This window comes from Trachymyrmex septentrionalis, unplaced genomic scaffold (assembly GCF_001594115.1).
Source record: "Trachymyrmex septentrionalis isolate Tsep2-gDNA-1 unplaced genomic scaffold, Tsep1.0 scaffold129, whole genome shotgun sequence".
Lineage (NCBI taxonomy): Eukaryota > Metazoa > Arthropoda > Insecta > Hymenoptera > Formicidae > Trachymyrmex > Trachymyrmex septentrionalis.
In genome coordinates this window covers 1,806,909-1,829,713 of record NW_017304428.1, presented here as the reverse complement: position 1 = coordinate 1,829,713, position 22,805 = coordinate 1,806,909, and the positions used below count along the sequence as shown (strand labels likewise).

The 22,805-nt window shown below is 30.2% G+C and overlaps 1 protein-coding gene across 1 annotated transcript in view; it reads right to left on the bottom strand.

Moving 5' to 3' along the window:
• The window catches only part of LOC108756633 (glutamate receptor ionotropic, NMDA 2B), a 171,733-nt gene that overhangs the window by 9,922 nt on the left and 139,006 nt on the right, over positions 1-22,805 (bottom strand). The window contains exons 8-12 of the mRNA XM_018500601.1: positions 14,770-14,999; positions 2,300-2,447; positions 1,297-1,480; positions 882-991; positions 128-240 (exon numbers count right to left, since the gene is read on the bottom strand). Coding sequence (XP_018356103.1) covers positions 128-240; positions 882-991; positions 1,297-1,480; positions 2,300-2,447; positions 14,770-14,999 — 785 coding nt within the window. The remainder of the gene's footprint in view (positions 1-127; positions 241-881; positions 992-1,296; positions 1,481-2,299; positions 2,448-14,769; positions 15,000-22,805) is intronic.

The following is a 22,805-nucleotide window of genomic DNA, read 5'->3' as shown; positions in this document are numbered from 1 at the left end:
CGACCGATCTCGAATGGTTAAGCGAAGTACCGGAAGACTAATTTGTCGCTCGAGTTCTATCTCGGGTCGGTAATTAAAATTCGTTGGGAAAACGACATTCTTGGGGAAAAGGATCCTTTTCACTGACCTAGCTGTAAATCCTCTGGGAGAGTCGATATGGACGGCAGCCTGAAATAATACGGCCCAGACCAGCCAGTACGTACGACAGAAAGAAAATCGATGGTTCGTCGATGGATTATTCTGCAGAAAGGGAAAGATCTGTATCACTGACATAAAAAAACATTGTGCAATAATAGCAGTAACATGAGCAAAAACTTGAAATTGCTCATGTGTTATAAGAAATATAGTACATCGTTATTACATCTTTTCCAATTAAAAATTTAATTTAACTATGATTATGAGAACATTGATACGCAGTGGCTTTTACAAAACTGTACAAGATACATGCAAAACAAATAATCATACGTAATGCTGAAAAAAGTAGTGAATTACGTAATTATATAAGAAACATTAAGTAATGATAAAAAATACACATAAAAAATATACACGAAGTAGTAAATTCCTGTAAAAAAATTTTGTTAATTATACAAAATTGTACGAACAACACACACACACACACACACACACACACACACACACATAATAACTGCAAATTAGAAGCTATTATATAATATTAGTCTAGGAATGTATTCTTTCAATTTTCGATTACAAATACTGAAGCATGCGTTAGAATTAATTAGTTATTCTAGTTATGACATCACAATATTTGTGCAAATATTTTTGAAAGATAATGGTGCAAACAAAGAGAAAACATATACACATAGTTAATAAAAAGCGAAATAAAAAAATACCAGTTTTTGCGCAGCGCCTGAAGGGTTTACCTTCATGTCGAACCCAGAGGGTGATGCCCACTCGAAGAGCAGTATCATTATCGTTGCGGCATGTATGGCAACAATGCCTACTAGCATCCATGAAGCCGTATCGAACGGTTCTGAAAATGCATTATTAGATGCTAAAGCAAATTCTATTTTGGGTTATACAGACATTCATCGTATATTTTCATGCGGTGATGATTCGTACAAAATTACTGCTTTTGTAAATATTCCCTTAATTTATACAGTAATATTAATATTTCGAAATAACAGTAGCATGCTTCATGCAAATATTTTACTTAATTTATGTAACAATGTTTATTTATAATAAAGATAATATATTTTTTAGATATATTATCAATTTGTAAATATGTATTTTAAATATCATTTGCACACAAAGCGGTTTCTATAATGCAATTCTCACCTAAAAACGCAGTGGGAGATATTATGCCTGTTCTTTTTGCTACAACAATGGCAATACCAGTTTCCATGTAAGGTACAGTGAAATCGACTACCGCTTCTCTTTCCGAATTGATCATTAACGAAGTCATCACCATATCGGTCTTTCGGTTGACGAGATCAGCTATAAGCCCATTCCACTTTCCATTCTGTATACAATAGTTAATAACTCGTGATATTTATTAGATATGCCAAAAAGTCAATTATTCTTCGCGGAATTGTTTTTATCGAAAAGCAGAGTTCATTTTATTTAATGTTTGTTGATTTATAAATGTGAAAATGTATAACGGAGTAATAAAACACTAAAAATAATTTTGCGTGATATGCAAGATTGAAACGAATATTTTTTCTTATTATTTTAGCGCAATAATCGTAATTTAATATACGTCTCATGAGAGAAAAACATAAAATGATGATGATTCGATAACTTAATTAAAACGCTCAATAAACGAAAAATGATTTGCTTTGGGCCATTTAAGCAGTCGCTGAAGCGTAAATATATATGTTGCATCGTCGGAAGTAATTTTTGTGCAGCGGAAATTAAACGCGTTGAAAACTCATTCATGCGTTCATTTCGTAATAATCATTAATAGGGTCAACACACGTGCAGAAAATTACTATCGTCAGATAATTCGATTTTCAAATTTTACATAGTCCTATATCGAGAGTTGCAACAATAAAGCACAATTTTTTTTCTCTCCTTTTATATTCGAGAAATTTATTAGAGGTGTAAGACTAAAAGCGATCAGTCATGCCCTTAAAGCCGTATTACATTTCGTTGGCGATGTAGGTGTCTGCTGCAGACATGAAAGGACAGAAAATTTTAAACGTCCAAAAGGAAGAAATAAGCGCACCGTTGCGGCTGCGGTAAATGCTCCGCGGGAATTTTCTCGTTGCATTACAAGACACATTTATCTTTCGTACGACGTAAGAAAGCAGCACCTTTCATGAATTTTGCTCAGGCTTACCTCCAAAGTACCCCACTTGCCATCCTCTACCCTTATGAGCTCGAAAGTAAAACCAATTTCCTCGGAGAACTTTTGCAGCAGATCGATGCAAAATCCGCTACAGCACTGATAAAAGCTCCCATTCCTATGTGCCGATTGAATATCTACTCTGGAACACAAAACGGGAGCTCGTAAACGGCGATATCTGTATCAAATATGAAATCGATGTATTTTATATTTGCGTGTATAACTTAGAAAGGAAATACAATAAAAAATAAAAGATTCTAGAATTTAAAAAAAAATTTTTTTTGATCTTACACAACTTGCGTACATATAATTTATAACAATTAAACAAAACATATTAAGCAAAACATTTAATACAGAATACAATTTCTTCTAATAATTGTAAAAAGATAAATAAGAAAATTGAATTTATTTATAAAAATATTAATAAAGAAAACTGAATAAAACTGAACTAAGATATTAATTTATAAAATTAATATAATATATACTTGCAGATAAGAATTTTTACAAAATAGAGTTAATAATTAATATTTGTAACAAAATAAAGATAAAAATAAAAATTAACAAAAAATTAAAAAATTGAATAAATCCATTATATTGTTTTTTTTTAACACGATATATATAAAATAAACATAAAATAATAAACAAAGTTGGATATTTTATTAGAAGTACCCTTTCTTACTTTTACTTGAAAGGAATAAGCAAAACAATTATTATGAAAATATAAAAATATGAAGAACCAAATACTTCATCAATGTAAAAAATATAATTATTAAAAAATCACAAAATTTTAAAATCTTATTTTTATATAAGAAACATAATATTAATCTAAAAAAATTTAAATAATTAATAATGACCGCTTGGTACTTCAAATGGTAAAGCAATATTTCGCTGTTCCTCTACTAAAAAATTTCTATTATATTATTTACGTAATAAGGCAAAATTTTTGTAAGCAGTAAACTGTTATATAAAAAATAAAATAATGCATATATTCAACAAATTGCAATTACGTTTTTAGAAAAGTCATCATCTTAATGACATATCTTTTGAAAGTTTTTCATTTAAGTGTCCTGATTTTTTACTTCAAGAATTTTTCCATTCTTTTAGGCGATCTTGGTTAATTCTTTATCCCAGTATAAGCAAGTGCAATTAAATTCACCACAGCTGTGCCATTCGGGTCAGACGTCGTTGAGACAAGAACTGACAGCCATTGTTGGCCGCCTTTTGAGAAAATCGCCTCTCAAAATAAAGCCCTTTCATGCATCTGACATATACAACTAACAAGATTCACTCTAAGAGTAACATTAAATTCTTTTGTGTATAAAAAAGTCTGAGTCATGATTAATACTGATACACTAAAGGCGTAATATCACTAAGATGAATAAAGTACTAAGGGTAGTAAAAAAAAGGAAGGCAATCATATTCAGGATAAATGGATTTTGGTGGCTTCTTAAACAGGAAAATTATTAAATATTTAAAGTAGTAATCCTTTGACAAATTTTTTTCCCTAAAATAATTTTTTAAAATTTCTTTAAAGCAATTTTTTTTCAAATTTATCAATTTTACTTTTAAAATTCGAAAATAAAAAGAAATAAAAAAAATGATATGCTACTATAACAATAACAATTGATCAAGAAAAACTAAAAGTAAGAAAAGTAAAATAACATTATTGGAAAGTCACGAAAACTCCACATATTGGAAAACAGTTTGATAGAATATATCAATTATCATTAGCAACTTGACGTACAATAAATACACACCAATTTGATTGTATTTATAGCAATTGTGTTCACGATAAAATGGAGTTAAGTATATCAACTAAATTATATAACTGAATAGCGATTTCAAAAACCGAGTATAAATCTATTTTCCTTTATTAAAATTATTAATCGTAGATTTTTTGGAGATAGTTGCTTTTGCCTACAAATCAATTGCCTGTACTGTTTGATATACTATTTGCAGGGAATATTAAATATCGATTGCTTTTTTTCCTGAGTGTTTCAAAAACACAAACTTTATGTTTAGCATAGAAAATCCATATAGCTCTAATTGCAACATAAATCAAACATTTAACACAAGTACATTAACGAGAGATATTGATTCTCCAATAGTATAAAATTGCTTAAATTGATATCTAGTAATAATTGCTTCAAACAGTTGTATCAATATATTTTATTTATGGCCAAATGAATGTAGCCGATTCTATCGAAGTATTACTTCAAATTGCCGATTAAAAGTTTGCTGACATCGCTTTACAGATGCCGCGCTCCATTTAGCATAGTGTCCAATAGAGAAACAAATGTTTTTCCTCGTTTTTATTGATGCGGCAAAGTATTAGAGATTACATTTGTTTAAAAATTGGAGACGTTTAAATAACATGCATATAATTTTATCAACATAAATAATAAAATTTGACAATCTGTTATGTGAACAAAGAAATTTTAATGGAATTTAGGAAAAAATACCACGCACATTTAAATTGGACTCGTAACAAATTTTGTTTTCCGCGTTTAATTTAAAAAATTAATAAAGTAACTGTCTCTATTAATGTGCCTTTTAGCCAATTTACTTATTACTGAATTAATTATTAAATATTGTAGCTTTAATTTTATCTGCTTGCAATCAATATCGGTTTTTCAACTACTTCTTTTTCTTATAATATTATACTTCTATTTCTTTAATCTAAAAAACTTTATAATGCTTTTGACAAAAATAGAAAATATGTTTTTGTCCTTATTAGTGAGTTCTCTAAGCGACGATAGCCATATTAATGTGACTCATTTTAACATATAATTACTAAAACTAAATTTAAGCTAATTGTTTATATTAATGTTATATAAATCATTATGTGAATTATATTTATTTCAAAGTATTCATAACGTTCTCAGCTTCAATATAGGGCACATTAATAATTTAAGGGACAAGCTTAAAATCTTGCGGTACGTATTATTGGATTCACATAAATTCCTCATATCTTTCGGAAAATATTTAAGATACTTTAATACTCAAAAAATAAAATATTATCTTCGGTATCGTATATGTATCATTAATAATTTAACTTAACAAAAAATAATATTTTTTATTATTTATTTGTGCTAGTTTTCTTTATGATTTATTGAAATACAAAAACACACTAATAGGGATAGGCACACTAATTGAGACAGTTACCCTAATTATCATTCCGTGTAAATTACTTTGTTTTTAGTTGGTATGTTCAACATGTCATTTAATAATGATCTATTGATTTACAATGATGTTTTTTTTTTTAATAGTGCGCTTTTAGGAAAAACATGCGGAAAAGAGAAAATATAAAAACGCTGAATGATAAATATAAGTTTTTATAACGATATATTTGGTAGACTTTTGCATTGTTTACGGTGTCGATTACGACACACAGCACGATGTGCTGACATGTATGCGACGTATGAAAATATCGAATTCCAATACCCACACTGAATAAAATTCGGTATTGTACGCTGTCACGTCATGTCCTTTGTATCATGTTTCCGATTTCGAGGGATGCATACAACAATATATATTTGTGTGCGTTTGTAATATTTTTACATGACTTGTGAAAAAGGGATCGTCTGTATATTATAAAAAAAATAATCATTACGTCATTCAAAATGTCTATCTTTTAAAGAATATAACATAACGAGATATTATATATAATATATTAAGGCTCCTGAGTAGTCATCACAACTATATTGAATCATGATGTTAGAAGCGAAAAATGACACGTTAATTTTTATTACGTGCCATTTATAAATAAAGACAATTTGGAATCAAACGATTTTAAACCAAAATGGTGAGATTGCTTTAAAACATTTGTAAAAATGGACGAAAACTATGCTTATCCTCCCTGACAGTCAGTAAATAATCGTAAAAAGTCATAAAAGGCACATGAAGTGCTTTTATTCAATGCGTAGCTTATTTTCATTTACACATGCCTTTTATTACTTTTTACAGTTATTTACCGACTATCAGGGAGAATATGCATAGTTTTCGTTCATTTTTACAAATGATTTAAAGCAATCTCATCATTTTGTTTTATCTAAATTGTCTTCATTCATAAATGGCACGTAATAAAAATTAATGTATTATTTTTTGCTTCTGACGTCATGATTCAATATAGCTGTGGTGACTATTCAGGAGCCTTAAGGTATATATATATATCTACAATTGGTATACTATAGCTGCACAGCATGAAAATATTAAACTTATTAAAGTTATGTGGTGCGCACGCGCCCTCCTTTTTGTTTCAAGTAGAAATATTTGTCAAGGGAAAGTGAGCGTAAAGACGAAGAGCCATACGAGCAGTAAAACAGATAGGCAAATATGTTTCGCGATGAGACAGGACGTGAGGTCCCAATGGAAGTATATGCCGGAATCAACGGTGATAAAATCGAATACATATTCGCGGGTCAGCCTGCAAGAAACGATGCCCAGAAAAGTACCATAGTGGAGGCACCATAATAAAATGTGCCGCACTGACATTTATTGCCACTCTCTCTGCAGTGGCACACGACGCGTAAAAGGTGCTTTCACAATTTCGAGGAAGTGCGCAGTCTGCTGCTACTATTGCCGCTGAGAAAAATGTAGCGTCGCATTAAAAAGACGAGTTCACGCCCGTAATGTCTTCAACTTTTCAGTTTTAGTCACTTTTCGGTAATGCGTCGGATAAGCAACGGAAACTTTAACTCTTCGGAGTTAATTCGGACATTTTCGCAAGATTATGTGACGTTCAATATGACGAGCGTTACGCTTTCTACGATAGTTTATTATATGCTACAAGTTTTCATAAATTAATTTTATGCGGTATATTATGTTGCTTATTAGTTAAGAAGTTGAAGATTTAGTTTTGTTATATTTATAATGTAATTAAGGCTACGTTCTGATATACACTGCCAGTACTGAAAATCTATAGTATATACGTAACACGTAAATATAGAGTTTGAATACTAGCAGTGTATATTGAAATACAGCCTAAATAGACAATTCACTTAAAGATTAAACATCTTACGCTTTATTTTTTAGAAATAATTCCAGATACTTTATTAGAAAATAATAAAAATAAACATTCTATAATTAACGTGAAATATGAAATTTTTGTATATTTGTAATAAGAATTTGTCAAATTTTATTTTTAGTTAATTTATTTTTGCATTATAATTTCAAATTAAACATAATATGCGAATAACAAATTATTTATATAGAAATATTCAAAATTATGCATGCCGAAACAAGACAGTTCTGCTGGCATAAATTACTTCCAAGTTCCTAACACCAGGATCGATAAAGCTGTTCGTACCAAACTTTCTTATTATTTTGATGTCGAATAGTGACGTTAACGTACCTTCTTTAAAAGACATGTGCAGTCTGTAATTTATGAAAACATTATATAATTCACATACTCCACCGTATATTACATAAATGCTTATATCTTTTCATCAAGATGACAGCGAAACTATACACCTGCAGGGGACGGAAATGAGCTTTCTTCCCTAAAGTAAGATTCTTGGAAATTATATTAATATTACGTAACTTTGAAATTTCATATATATGAGCTGTCGCTGCTAGCTGGATGACGTCTTCTAAAGATTAAACACTTGGACATCTCTATATCCGTTTTACTACTGCAACAAATAAATTTGTACATTGCGCTGCTCAAGATTCTTGACAAGGTAATATAAATTTATATTTAAAATTTCTTTAATAATAATTTAATTTATTATTGTGTAAATGTAAATTCAAATATGTTTTAATATAATATTTTTTTATTTTATTTCTTCATTAATTCTCTTTTAAATATATCCCAAATATTGTACATCTCAATTGTTTCATCTCTATATTATTTTTAAAAGTATTTTTTAATTTCTCAATATTGATTTTATAAGAAAGAAACATCATTTTGCGATAAAATTCCGTATCATCTTTATTTTTTATAATGTACTTTTATATAATATTTCTTTTATATATTATTTAATTATTATGATTGTGCAAGAAAAATGAAACAATATAGATTCCACAAGCCAGTTATGTAAAAAAATTAAATTTTTTATTGTAAAAAAATATATTTGTACTCTCAACTTATATGACGAGTGATGCATAAGACTCTTCTTGCCAGTCGGCAATAATGAAGCGCACTCAAAGTCACGGACATGTTTGTCTGAAAATAACGCGCGACCTGCTGCGAGTGGGTAATGTAGGGTAAAACTGGCACTTGAGCATTATATAAAACGACATTAATCACAAACACTTTATTTGCGTAATTTTAGTCAGCAGCTGAGCAATGCCTGACATTGATTTTCTTAGAAGCACATATATGTGTCAACTCCATCAACTATAATTTATACAAATTTTCTTTCATTTCTCATAATACGAACAACCGACTCCACATTGTCTTGGATATTCATATATTCGGTGTATTGATTGCTACGACCGCGAGTACCGTAAAAATGCACTTTAGATCCGCATTATGAATCAATCCAACAGCAGTGATTTGTCACAACGGACAGCCAGTTATCGCAAATCCATTCTGTCGTATATCAGAAACATGAAAAATGAATGGTAGCTCTTTGCGTAACGTTAGTGACCACTTGACGCTTGACAAATAAAAATCGTTTCTGAAAGATTAAGTAACTGATGATACGCATGTTCTTGTGATTAATTTTTTGCTCGAAATCTAGTTTTACTTCGGTATAACACATTTTATGAACGCGTCCTCACTTATGTTTGTTTATTTATATAATATTTAGATTAATTTTTTAAGTTAATTATAACTTATATTCTAGTTCATAACATTACATTCTAGTTTAAATCAATAAAAAACATAAAAACATTGAAAGACAATCGATTTTATTCTACAGTGTGTGTGTGTGTGTGTGTGTGTGTGTGTGCGTGTGTGTGTGCGCGCGCGCGTGTGTGTGTTTATACTGTATACTTAATAAGAAACACATATTTTTAGGATTTATGATACAATTTTTAAGAGAACAATAAAGATTTGTAACATAAATGTTAACATTGCATTTAATATAAACTTTAAATAATATATTAAATACTTCCTTATTTTATAAAAATTTAATTATCCTAAAAAATGACAATTTTGTTTTCTTTTGAACATATTTTGTTCAGCAATATTACGTTAAAAATCTTATTGAATTACTCGGCGGTCTGTCAAGCGTACTACTACTTTACGAAAAGTAAATTCTTCCGTCGTTCACAAAAGTAGAAGATCGAGCTACAAAGGGCGGTCAGGCTACAAAGAGGGGTCTTTACCTTCGAGAAGTATTACATGGGAATTCCGTTAAAGAACTGCTTTTCGTATCGACACAACGCTTTCGTGGCATCCGTTTTCGAATCACGTTCGCATGACCTTCTCGTTTCGCATATTAGTATGAGACAGAATTGTCAAAGGTATATATGGAGTTGCTTCAAATTACTTTATCTAAGCCATATGTATGTTTATCATTATCGATTCGTGTTTCTGAATTATTGGAACCGTTATTAGCCGAATTAAGGAAGCCTCGGTTGCGATTCTCTAACGAGATATAATACTTGTGTATATGTCAAAGCATACAAATAGTTTTGGATATAATACAATAAAATAATATATGTGCATAGTATCGTAAATATCCAATCAACAGACAATGTTTTTCAAATATATTTTTAATATTTTTATTTAATATTAAAAATTTTAATTTAATATTTTTAATATTTATTAAATATTAAAAATATATTTTAAAAACATTGTCTGCTCATTGAGTACACCTGTAATTACTATATTTAAAGCAAGAGAGTTTAACATTCGTAATATCAATCACAGGATAATTACATTGTAGGAGCTTTAGCATTTTTTTGAGATTCACATACATTCATACGTACAGTCTATCAATAAAATTGTATTAGTTACGTCGTTAATATTGTTGTTCAAGCAAAATGGACGTCCATCATAGTACGTCATCATTAATTATAAAGCTTTCAAATTTGATGTGGGCGATTATTCAATATGCTGTTATATTAAAGTTTTAGAGAAAACAGAGTTTTCTCACAGATTTCATTTTATGAAAAAAATGTACGTTACTAAAAATTATTACAAAATTATTACAACTAAAAAATATTATTAATATGTAGGCTTAATATACAGATAAAGATTTTAAAGATAACATGAAGATATAACAAACAAGAATTTATACAAACGTTTTTACATCCTATTTTTATAATTGCTAAAATTTGAAATTATACCTGCATTTGTGGAACTAACTTGTATGCATTTATGATTCGCGTAACAAACGTTGAATCAAGTCGGACATCTTGGGGTTAATCTAGTTTCGCACGAAAACACACTAATGTAATTCCTTCCTACTCGGCTGCATTCCAAACCGCAAGAAGAGGCTGCGTTCCGCAAGAACTCCGCGTTTATATTCCGTTCCTTACTCGAGATAAGGACTCGGCCTTTACCATTGTAGGTGTCTCAACCACTTCCCTTATAAAGGACATCTAAGTGATTTGCATATTAATACAGAGAGATATGTTCACTGCTCGCGGTTTTGCCGGAGATTATAAGTGCATAGTAGAGTAAGCGTACGGTCTATTATGTGACTAGAATAGCTGCTGAAGTAGAGTGACAATAAAAATTAAACCAAGCGCGAGAAAAATTGTGATCGTGACGAAAATTAATTAAATTTTACCATTATTCTAATTTTCATATTTTAACCAAAAAAAAAAGAGAAATGTTAATCAATTATTTTAACATGTGGATACACGAGTAGAGAAGATTTTACTTTATTATAATAAAACTTCGATGAACTCATTAAAATTTCAAGCAGACACATTTTTCTCTGTCGAAAAGAATCGCGGCGCGAGATAACATTTATTATCTCGTTCATAGTACTCGTTTAATTGGATGAGAATGTGATCTCTGCGCCAAAGAAAAATTAAAAATGCAACGCAAACAAATTGGTATTCGTGTCGACGCGACGGTATATCATCGGTGAAACATTACGTTCAGTGTAATTTATTGCCAATTATTCTACACCATGAGATACCTCCGCAAGTTTCTTACAGCGCTAATATCAATTCGTTAAGCGAGAGTAACGCGCTGTTCTCCCCGGCTGCACACAATTAGCAATTAGGTAATTTCGCTCTGTTCCCTCTAGCGACTGATGGAACGTAATTTTTATTTTTCATTGGCAACAGTTAGTTGCTTCGCGCTGAATGTAAAAAAGATAATACAATGTACAAGTTCCTACTAATGGTTTAATCCTTTTCAGTGCTCCTCATTTAAGTATGCATTCCTCCCGTGTACCTGCACGAACGTTTTGCTGCATAGAATTTATTAACTTAATTTATTTAAATAAGAAACATTATTTTATGAAATAAATATGCTCCGTATTTTATATTTTTCGAATCATGAATGAAATCTGTATACAAGTTATTACACATAATAAAAAAATCATATCTATAGCAATAATTATATAATCGAAATCTTAATACCTATCCATCATCGCAAAATTATCTAAAAGTATATTAATATAAGTATATATATCAGTATAAGTATATATAATAAATATTTGTTAAAATTTCTTTTTATGCAGCAAATTGATTTTTATTACATTATATTTAACTCCTCACAATCTTTATCGTAGCCATATTTTGAAGTTTCAATATTTACCTCAAAATAGAAGAATACTATTCTCAAGTCGACATTTTCCAAGTAGTTGTATGTGAAGATTTGTTGCGGAATTTTCAATTATACCTCTCCCGAAATTCTCTTGCTAAGAGAAATTGTGCTAAGTACTAGTTCTCCTTTACTGTTTGTCAAAGTAATAGCATGACCTACATCAATATAATGTAGCTGTTCATCTAATTAATTTAAAATTAGTTATCTTCAAAATTAGAGAACTTTTGTAATATATTTAAGTTTTGAAAATAGTGGATCTTAAGTTCTTTCTCTAGAAAAAAGCTTGATTTTATATTGAATTATTGAGGTGATTGAGCATTAATAAAATTTGAAAAAATATGTTATAAAACAGTAAAACTGCTGTTATAAATAAGGTTTGTGAAAAAATTGTTTTAAATTGATAAAGATTTATAAGGTATTTGCCAATTAAAGTAAAGTGTAAACATTACCGAAGTCATGATAAATCGTTGCAGTTCTGTACATAACTGTCAATTTGCGGATGTCTGTTGCTTTCAAATTTCTCCATAGGCGAAGTAATTGCTGTGACAGCGATAATTGAAGCAGAAAATCGACTTGTATCTACTTTGTTTCCTTCTCTATTGTAATTTCCTAACACTTCTTCGCACGAGTTGCGTTTCTGTCTGAGAGAAAGAGAAGAGGTTCAATTACTTCCACGCTATTATTCTCGCCAATGCCTTTGGGAAACTTGTCGGCGGACTATTTTCGAAGTACAATTCGAATCGGATTCTTGGATCTGACATGTACAAATATACGTTAAAACGTTGTCTTCCTTTTTCCGTTCTCGTGCGTCATGATAACTCGTAATTTAATTTCGTATCTGGAGATTTCATTGAAAGAACGGTTAAATAACAGAAAGAATATTATAAGAATATTACACAAGTGTCTAGTGATGTAAACTAAATATTCCGGAAACAAATTCTGAAATAAATCCTAAAACAAAAAAAAAACAAATACTAAAAATAATAAAAGATTAAAAAAATATATAAACAGCAAATTTTTGATTAAATTATTTCAAAACATTTAAAGTAAAATTTTTTTTAAATTATGTTGCATTTATGAATGTAAAAATGTAAAATTGTTCGCAGTATCGATTTCCAATTTAATTCTTACTTCTCATTTATAACTAATAATGTACGAATATGATAAATTGTTGATTCAACAATTTCCTGTTAAAAAAGAAAAAATATAGTAAAATGTTAAGAGCCACTTTGTCTCGTACTATTTTCAACGAAGTGCTATTGTTTTTACACAAAAATAGATTTTTTTTCGCAGACTCTCGAGTTTACACTGAAAACGAGCACTGCAACAGCTGTCGCATGCACCATACTGTATAGAGAATACAGGCGGGAAAAAGTTTTTAACGTATATTACGTGACCCGGTTTCATGCAAATAAATACTGTTATATGCAGAGAACGTCTGCTAAAGGCTTGTAACCCCAAACGATATCGATGATACTCCAAATTGGATAACGACGTTCGAGAACATGCTCGATAAATTTTAACAATGCAACTCGCGTTTAACACGAAGGTCGACATAAACGACTCGATAAAAATAGCACTTGCGTTTGACTATCAAAGTCACTATGATCACAATTAAGTTTTTTTCATATCCATTTCGCTTCTTTCCATCGTGTAAACGCTTTAATACACCCTCATAAACGTTGTAAGTATTTCCTTCTCCGAGAGGTAAACTCAAAAGATTTATTAAAGGCGCATGGCAAAGTGCTTTTCAATAGATTCATTTTCCACATGATAAATGTCATTACATGCTACTGTAAATATCAACTGCATCACTTCGAAGCACGGATATTAGTCTAGTCTCGCTTGTTCAATGCTTTCAAAGGCCAGCCCTTTAATTTTGGATTGAATGTTCACAAGGAACGCAAGGCTTCTTCCAACTTAGTGCAAAAGCAATATATGTACTTTACTAGGACTCCCTTGTAAATGAAATAAGTGTACCGTGACGTTCGGGCTTCATATTCGGTCTTCGGTCTAAAAGCAGCGCTGAGTCCGTCCTAATGAATCGATTTCTCCAAATTGTCACGAACTAGGATATTCGCGCATTTGTAACGTCGATATACAGCAGTAATAATAAATTGAGAACCTGAATCATTATGTTTACTATTAACATTAATTAAGTTTGCTTCGCTTCCTATCCAATAAAATTTAAAGTTTCAATTAAAAGTGAAATTAATTATATATATTGGTTTAAATGTAGCTTTATCAGTTTCACAGAAACACTGAAGTAGTAATAGTATATTTCTAATCAGTCACTATTTTCCAGTAGTCAATTCTCTTGCGGTCAGACGCGTTTGTCATTGCGGCATTTAGTTTTCTTTTTGATTTAAATAATCTTAAAAACAAAAATATTTTAATAATTACAAACACTTTTTAATAATTGTAAGTAATATTATTTAATTTTAAAAATTGTATTAAAATTGTACTATAATAAATTCAGTTAAAAAAACAGTTAAAAAGATGATATTTCAATATAATATGGATTATTCAGTTATTTCTTTTTTTTTCTTATAAATACAAATATAATATAAAATAATTTGCAAAAAAAGCATTAATTATATATAAAAAAATAATTGTATTAATAAATAATATAAGCAGTCTGAAATTAATAATTAAAAGAGGATATGTAAATATATTAATAATTATCCATAAAAATTGCGGCTTTACAAATGTTTAAACATTTAATCAATGTATGGCATCGGCAGATATGCCTTTTCAATAAAAATATCCAATTTCTCATACTTACTCAACCATATCAGAATCCTTAGCCACACGACACTCAACACCACGATCCACCAGGCATTTTCCGGTCACAGGATCGGGCGGTGCAAGATTGATGTAGGGAGGCTCTTCCAGAAAGGTTATTTTGAGGTGAAACTTCTCTGGAACGCCTTGCGGAGGAGTGTGGGTATTGCCCGGCCAGACGATGTCCTTAATATCAAGACCCTCTTTCTCCCAAGACTTCCAGACACCGATCTGCCGACAAGTAGGTGAAAACAAATGTAGTTAAATATAGTACTAGCTTTAACAAATAACTAAACATCATATCATTAGCATACTTTTGTTTTTAGTAATTAAAATGTTCTTTTTTAAATTCTGTTAAATAATATAAATGGTAAATGACGGCACAGTGAGAACATTACTTAACATCAATTTATCAGTGCGGCAAATTTTAAAATTTCAAGAATTCTAACAAGATCTTTTTTGTCTTTGTAATTTTATTTAAGTGTTATTTTTATTTTTCTCTCTCTTCATGACTTATATATATATACATATAACCTTTGGTAAAAAAATTTTGCGGTTTCTCTTTGAAAATACAATTACAATTTTTTAACATTTATGCTCTATTCAAATAATTTAAAAAGTATTTTCTGTAAAATGGTAATCAGCTTTTTAGTAATTTTTCACAATATTCAATACTTTTATTTAATGTGCGTAGAGCGTTTTACGATGCAACTTAGATTGCGTTAAATTTTGTATTGCTGGCGATTTACGCTTGATTGCGTGTAAAGTTGTTTTCAGAAAGTATTGAGGATGAAAGTATAACGTGAAACGGAAGCAAAATTACAAAGTTTTTCTTGGATTTCTCTGGCTCGCTACGTAACGAGTCTGATACGAAAGAAGGTTTAGTTGCACACCAATATAAATTCGTGTACTTCAACTTGCTTGCTTTCCAGGCGTATCGTTTCTCACTATCGAGCAATTTACTTCCTATTCAGACAAAATTGTATTCAGTAATGGAGTACCATTATTCAACGTCAATAAAAATTTTATAATACATCCATTATTACTGCTGTTATCGTTTTAGAAAATCTAACATTGATAATGATTGGTCCGATCGGCTGAAACTTTAGATACTTTGCTTACTGCCATGAAGAAAGAATTAAGGCAAGATAAAGAGGATAGAAACATAATTATGTTCTGATTAATTCTTTGACAGTAAAAATATAATTCAAGCAGAAATAATCGGCCCACAGTTAGCTTGAATTGGAAATTGTATAAATTCACAAAAAGAAATATGATCAAACACGAAGAATCGCCTTAACCGAATATGGCCTTTATCATAGCTTATTAGTTTAACACTAATTTTATTTCTGCTTGAATACGCCTTACGCGTATCCAAGCAGAAATATAATTAGTGTGTTAAACCGATAAGTTTAAATAAATACTAAAGATATATTATAAACAACTATTTGAAAGTAGGAATAAAATAAACTAGTAACATATATAATTTCAAAGTAATAATTCATTTAAAAAATACAAAAACCGATTTCATGATTTACATGTTAAATTCCAACAATTTCATATTTCTTGTTGCAATATTAAGAGCATTGTAGTTTTGCTCCGAGCAATTTGATAACGGATGTGCTATCGAAATGTGAAAATAACGCTGATGTAATTTACGCCAGTAATTAAAACCATTTGCACATATATCAAACATTTCTGTATGTTGAAACATATATGGTCGAGCCAGGTCATGTGGGTGAAAATACGTGACTGTCGCGTCGAAAAGAAGCGTGGGCAGCATTGAAAAGTGCACTCAGCTTTCCTGTATCCCCCGAATTACATTCGTAAAAGCTTCGTAAAAAAATAAAATTTATCAATTTTTAATCGTAGTTTCTCGTTGAGTTATAACGATATTCATAGAAAAAGAAGCAAAATACACATAAAAAATTTTAATAAACTATTTAATTGACATTAAATTTTGAATTCTTTTGATTTCGCTATCTGAAATTGAAGAATTTTTTGATATTTTAATATTAAAACACAGTTCAATAAAAGACTTAAATTAACAACATTGTCATTATTACATTTTCTAAATATAAAAAAAAAGTTTCTCGCATTTGTTATATGATAGAAATAAAATATTCTCTTAATATATCAAGAATAAATGTTATTTCTAATGATTAAAAATGAATCTTCGAAATTTATCACAAAAAATGCTTTTGTTTTATGTTAAGAAAAGGATTAGAAAAGATTAGAAAAGTTCGAGAAAATTATCTGTTAATTCAAGTAGTATCTGAAAACAATATCAATTTTTGTTCTCATTATATATTATTAAATAGATTTATCTGAAATATTCAGAATAAGAAAATTATTCAGCACAAATATCTACATAAAAAAATTAATAAATTAAGATGTAAAATATTACATAAAAGTAAATTCTAATGTACAATTTTTCTATAAAAATTATAGAGCACAATTTAATCGTAGAAGATTTCTGAGAATTATATGAGAAATTTCTTTTTATTAAATAATGTAATATATTATAGGACCGTACATTTATGATAACACAAACTATAGAAATCAAAGCCTTAAAGCCTTAAATAGTCTAGCTGGATCTTAATGCTTGTATGATTCTTATGTGAATTTATATATTATGTTACGTATGTAGTCCCTAGAAACGCGAAATGATTTTTCTTGAAACGTTAACTCTACTAAACTACCGCAGTAATATTACGAGTTAAATTGACAAATTGTTGACACTTATTCGCATCTTTGAAACGATCTTAATAATGTTGAATGACATATTAAAATCTGTTAAATTATTAATTCTTTTTATTATTTTTAAAAAGGCAAACTATTCCACTTATATATAAATATTGTAGTAAGTATGTTTACTGTTTCAGATAAAATATGTACAAATCTATTTTTTGCTATAAATTTTTTATGATATTTCAAATAAATTTCAATGTTATTTTCTTAAAAATAGTTATATATCCAATATGAAACTTTCAACAGATTGTATCTATTTCTGTCACACTTCATCAACTATTCATTGACTCTCGTGAGATGCGTTTAATCGAGTGCATTCGAACGCGAATTGATTTATTCCAAACATTCCAAAACGTTCTATTCAAAGAGGTAATTTTACGGTGATGTGAACAAGAAGCCAAACTAGGACAGTTTATTTACATCGTCAACATAACACTTACTCTGTACATTTCCGTCATTTCGTCGTATGCATTGCGCGCTGTTGTCAATAGTTATTGTCTCTGTTGACCCGCCAAAATTTATTTGGCAGTCATGTACTACAGCGAAGGAAGTAAATGACTTCTTGTAGAATACGTAGCAACTTTTCAGGTGCCAGGGGCCAATAAAACGAAATTGCATTGCTCCGGTGTGAGTGTTGCTCAACTTCTGAATATGTAAAGCTTTCGCTGGCAATGCGAGCGAGACATCTACATATTAGAAACCAATACTGCACGGGGGAATAGGTTGCACCGAGCATGTTGCCATGAAAATTCATATCACGCCCGTGTACGATAGTATGATCGTACACTTTTTATCCCGTCGTGAAAAGGTACGAAAAAAATCAAAACGCGCAACCTTTCAATCAAAATCCACCGTTCTCTCTAGAAAGGCCGAGGATCATCTAGGTGATTTATATATGCGTGATTAAAAAGCTCGGGATTCGGCGTTACGTGTATTCGGGGCTTTTCGCTCGCATACCCATCGACTATGTTTTGCGCCTGTGAATTAATATGCACGCAGTCGCTGTGTTCTGTGCGTTCCGTTATGGAAAATCCTCCGTTTACGTCAGAATTACGACAAGCGCGTATTTTATGCGTTAACGTGGTTACATCGGATCCAAGAAAGATTAACGAAAACGACGTCAAACGGGATATTTGACAAACAGAATCACATTTTGAGGGAATACGAAGGATAATCATAATTTTTGGGATATAATGTCACAAACTGTATAAGAGAAATATCAAAGAAAATCGGATATACGAATTATGTACCATTTAATCCTTTGATCCGCGACATAATAAATAAATCCGCGTAAAAATAATAATTAATTAAAACAATAATTTTTATGCTCTTTCTATAATAAGTCAAAATTATTTGTGAGATGTAAATATAAATCAACTACAAATATAAATGAAGATCTCCGACTGTTGTGGTCTCTTCATTTCCTTTTCAGATATCCAAGCTCGCAATCACCAAAATTGTATCTTCATTTTAACTCGCGGTAACAATTAACAACAGGATAAAAAATATGTATTTTCTTCTGCTCTTGCTCGTTATTCAGCTTAATTTAAATCGCGGATACAACGTGGGTCAGTAAACCACAAGAAAGACTCAGAAATTAAACTTCCACTAAGAAATATTTCGCAAAACGTCATATGCAATGACGCCGGCTACAAAGCGTCAGTGATGAATTAATGACTACATTAACATGCCATGAATTAATGAACAGATTGCAAGTTCATTACACGAGTAGAGATTATATCGTGTTAATTGCACGTAGATACGCCGTTCTTTGACGTTGATATTCTCTGTCGTGTTTCTCTCGTCAAGGCAATTGCAAACGCTCTTTTGACGTTGGATCAACGCGATGTACTGTAAAATCTTGTGGTATCTCCTAATTATTATGTTCTCGTTGGTACATCATTCCTTAATTATAAGTTCTGCCGCCTGTTTAGTTTGTGACACGTTAGCAGTTACATCTTGTTAACCAGTTTGTTCCGCCGTGACGAAACCCGAAATTTCCACAATAATAGCAGCAGTTACAGTTATGAGACATGCAAGTTGACATACTGTAGATTATTGTGTATACGTGACGTTATTCAAATATCTTCTTCTAAATATTGTCCTTCATATATTAACGTCACTTTAAATATGTATATTTGTTATTTTGTACCTATATCTTCATTTATATGCAAAATACATTAATGTGAAATATAATCCAGCTCACATATATTTAGATAATAAATATCGAATATGAGTAATATATCATACACAATTTCAATTAGTTTAGAAAAATAAATAAAGACACTATAATATAAATAATTATCAAATCAAAATTAAGAATTTAAAAAAAGTTCTGTTACAAAAAAATATAAGAGATTTATGAAAGCAATTTTATATATTGTAAACAACAAAAAATTATACAGAATGTTCCGAACTTAAATGTCCAAATTTCAGGAGCATGTAGGGAATCAATAAATTAAGAAAAAAAAAATCCTTAAGAGATATACTTGTTTTTGTTTTGTTTTGGAGAAAATTGCAAAAAAAGATAAACGTAGTTTTCATTTTTATATATTATTTATTACTTATTCATTCCACACTTATTTATTCACATTGTCACTTGCTTAATGTAGATATTGTTCACAATGTTGGCTTGTTGCAACAATGCAAGCATTGCGTTTAGTACGAACAGTTCGCGTTGCAACCAAATATTAATCTGTAATACTCAACGTAATGACTCGCCGATTCGGCATTCTTCTCTCTGGAAATCAACGCGTATACTCTCACACCGCTTCTGTATTACTGTTGCAGAAATTATACATGAAAATTATGTCAGCATATTCAAAGTTAGAATATGTACGCGATAATTATAACAAGAGTAATTCATTCGGTGGCTTTTGATAAGTAGCTGATAAATTTATAGGAGAAAGGCAGAAATATAAACAAAGTATTTCCCAGAATATTATTGTTTTCATGTATAATTTCAGCGTTAATACTAGAGATAGTGCAAGAACAAAGCAATTACGTTTGTATTTTTTTGCGATTTTCTTCGACACAAAGCAAAAAATAAGGATTTTTCTAAAGGACTCTTTTTCTTGTAGTTTATCGATCCCTTACACGCTCCCGAAGTTTTAACATTTAAATTCAGGACACCCTATATATCTAAATTTTATATTTGATTGAAAATATATCTTTATGAAATTTTAAAAAACGAGATTTGAACATCGTCCAACGAAACATCGATTTGCACTTAACGCAATATGGTCCTAAATTTAAATTTCAATTCGTTATCAAAAAGAGTATTTTTTTAAACATGACTTTGGTCGTCATTCTTCTTTTCCTTTTTAGATTATCCTGAATATAATTTAAAATTTCAACTGTGCATGATGCGAAAACTTACGGAGAATTCGTTGTGTTAAGAATACTAGCGGTCTTAGAAAAGATTAATTGGCCCGCCCCGGATTTCGACCGCGACATACAGTTCCCGCAATAGCTGTCCCTTCGATAATCTCAGTTAGGTCATGGGGAAACGGGGATTAAGGATATACATTGTCCGCATTTTACTGAAACCGTTTGCGGCAATACATTCAACAGTATTTGGCATGGTTCCAGTTATCCTGTTAAGTCCGCTACGGTGCTCTAATCTATAAAACTTCCGACTTAAATTTCCACTTGAAAACATCCTTCTCGAAGGGACGGACAATTTTTAAGCTCGTTCGTAGGTCATGGTGCTCCGGGGCATTGCAATTGAGAATGCGAATGGAAAAGAACGTAACTCAACAGACATGGTGTAGGAGAAAAAGCATACGCGGCACGTGCACGCTCACGATACTCTTTCCGCCGAAAATTTGACGAGTTATCGCACTCTAAATTGCTGCAGCGTCTGAATTTTTTGGTCAAATAAAATGATAAAGCATAGTATATAATGTATTTATATTGTAGTTTTCTGCCGTTTTTCTTACAAACTATGTTCGCGCTATGTTGATTTATATTGTTTATAGATTAAAATTGTTATATTAATAAATAATAATTTTTTCAATCTATTAAATTGGAAATCATATAAGAAATTTTATATCGTAGAGAATATTATCATAACTGTATTGTAAAAATAAAAATGTATTACACTGTTATAATAATTATTAACAAAAATACATTTTAAATATATTATAATAATATTTAATAAATGCAAATAATGTGGAACAAAGTCAGATGCAAAGATTAAATAAATTATTTTGTAAATATACAAATTTAATATATTTATCTGTTAATCTGAGAGAAACATATTAAATTTAATGCAACATAAATTATATTGGAATATAATCTGTGTTTATGCAATTGAAATGCCGATATAGTTATTTATAAATAAATATATAGCAGATGTAAAATAACGCGCTACAGACCTAATGTCGAATGTCGTGCAAATAATTCTGTACGATAAATAAATTCAATCTATTTCTATAGTTTCCCGATTCTCTGTTCTATAGACAATTAACATCATCCATCGATGAGTAAATGGAAGCATCAAATAGCACTATTCGAACAATTTCGCTAATTAGTTCATAACGCTGTACACATTGCATGTGTCTTAGGATACACACGTGCGTCATCACGCATGTACATACATCACACGCTTTGATAACGGTATTGAAAAGCTTTTGAGTGACCCCGCGATGTTATATTGTCGATAGTTAATTCTGGAGGCAGGCTTACACAGTTTCGCTGTTTCCGATAATTGACTAATTATTCGTCCCATGCTTACAGCTAACCATTTAGACACGACGAACACCGATTACCACCCGTTGTGCATGATGTTTCCAGAGTGTGGTTCATCTCGTCCTCTATTCTCAGCATTGTGTTGACAAGAAGGCTACAGATATAGTCAGAAGTTTCATGAAATATTCTCGTTAAAGTGTTAATAACATGAGAGAGTTATTACAAAAGTTTGTTGGAAAGTACAGATATGAAATCGAAATGACGTTTATGATTTTTGCATAATTATAAGTTGCGTAATTCTGATTCTTGCTATAATTAAATATATTATAATCTAAAATAAAAATTTTTTATAAATAAAAATATGTGTATTTATATAATCATATTTGCATCACAAAGTTTCTGCTATTCCGAGAAATTAATTGTTTCATTTCCATCACATTACCATCCATTAAGTTTATAATTTCCATCATCATTCTTTTCTATTTTTTATTAAATTCAATCTGCAGCATACAATATATTGAAAAACCTAAGAGAATTATTTTAGGTATTTCAATAAGGTATTCAGTAAATAATTCTTCCTTTCTTCAGATACGC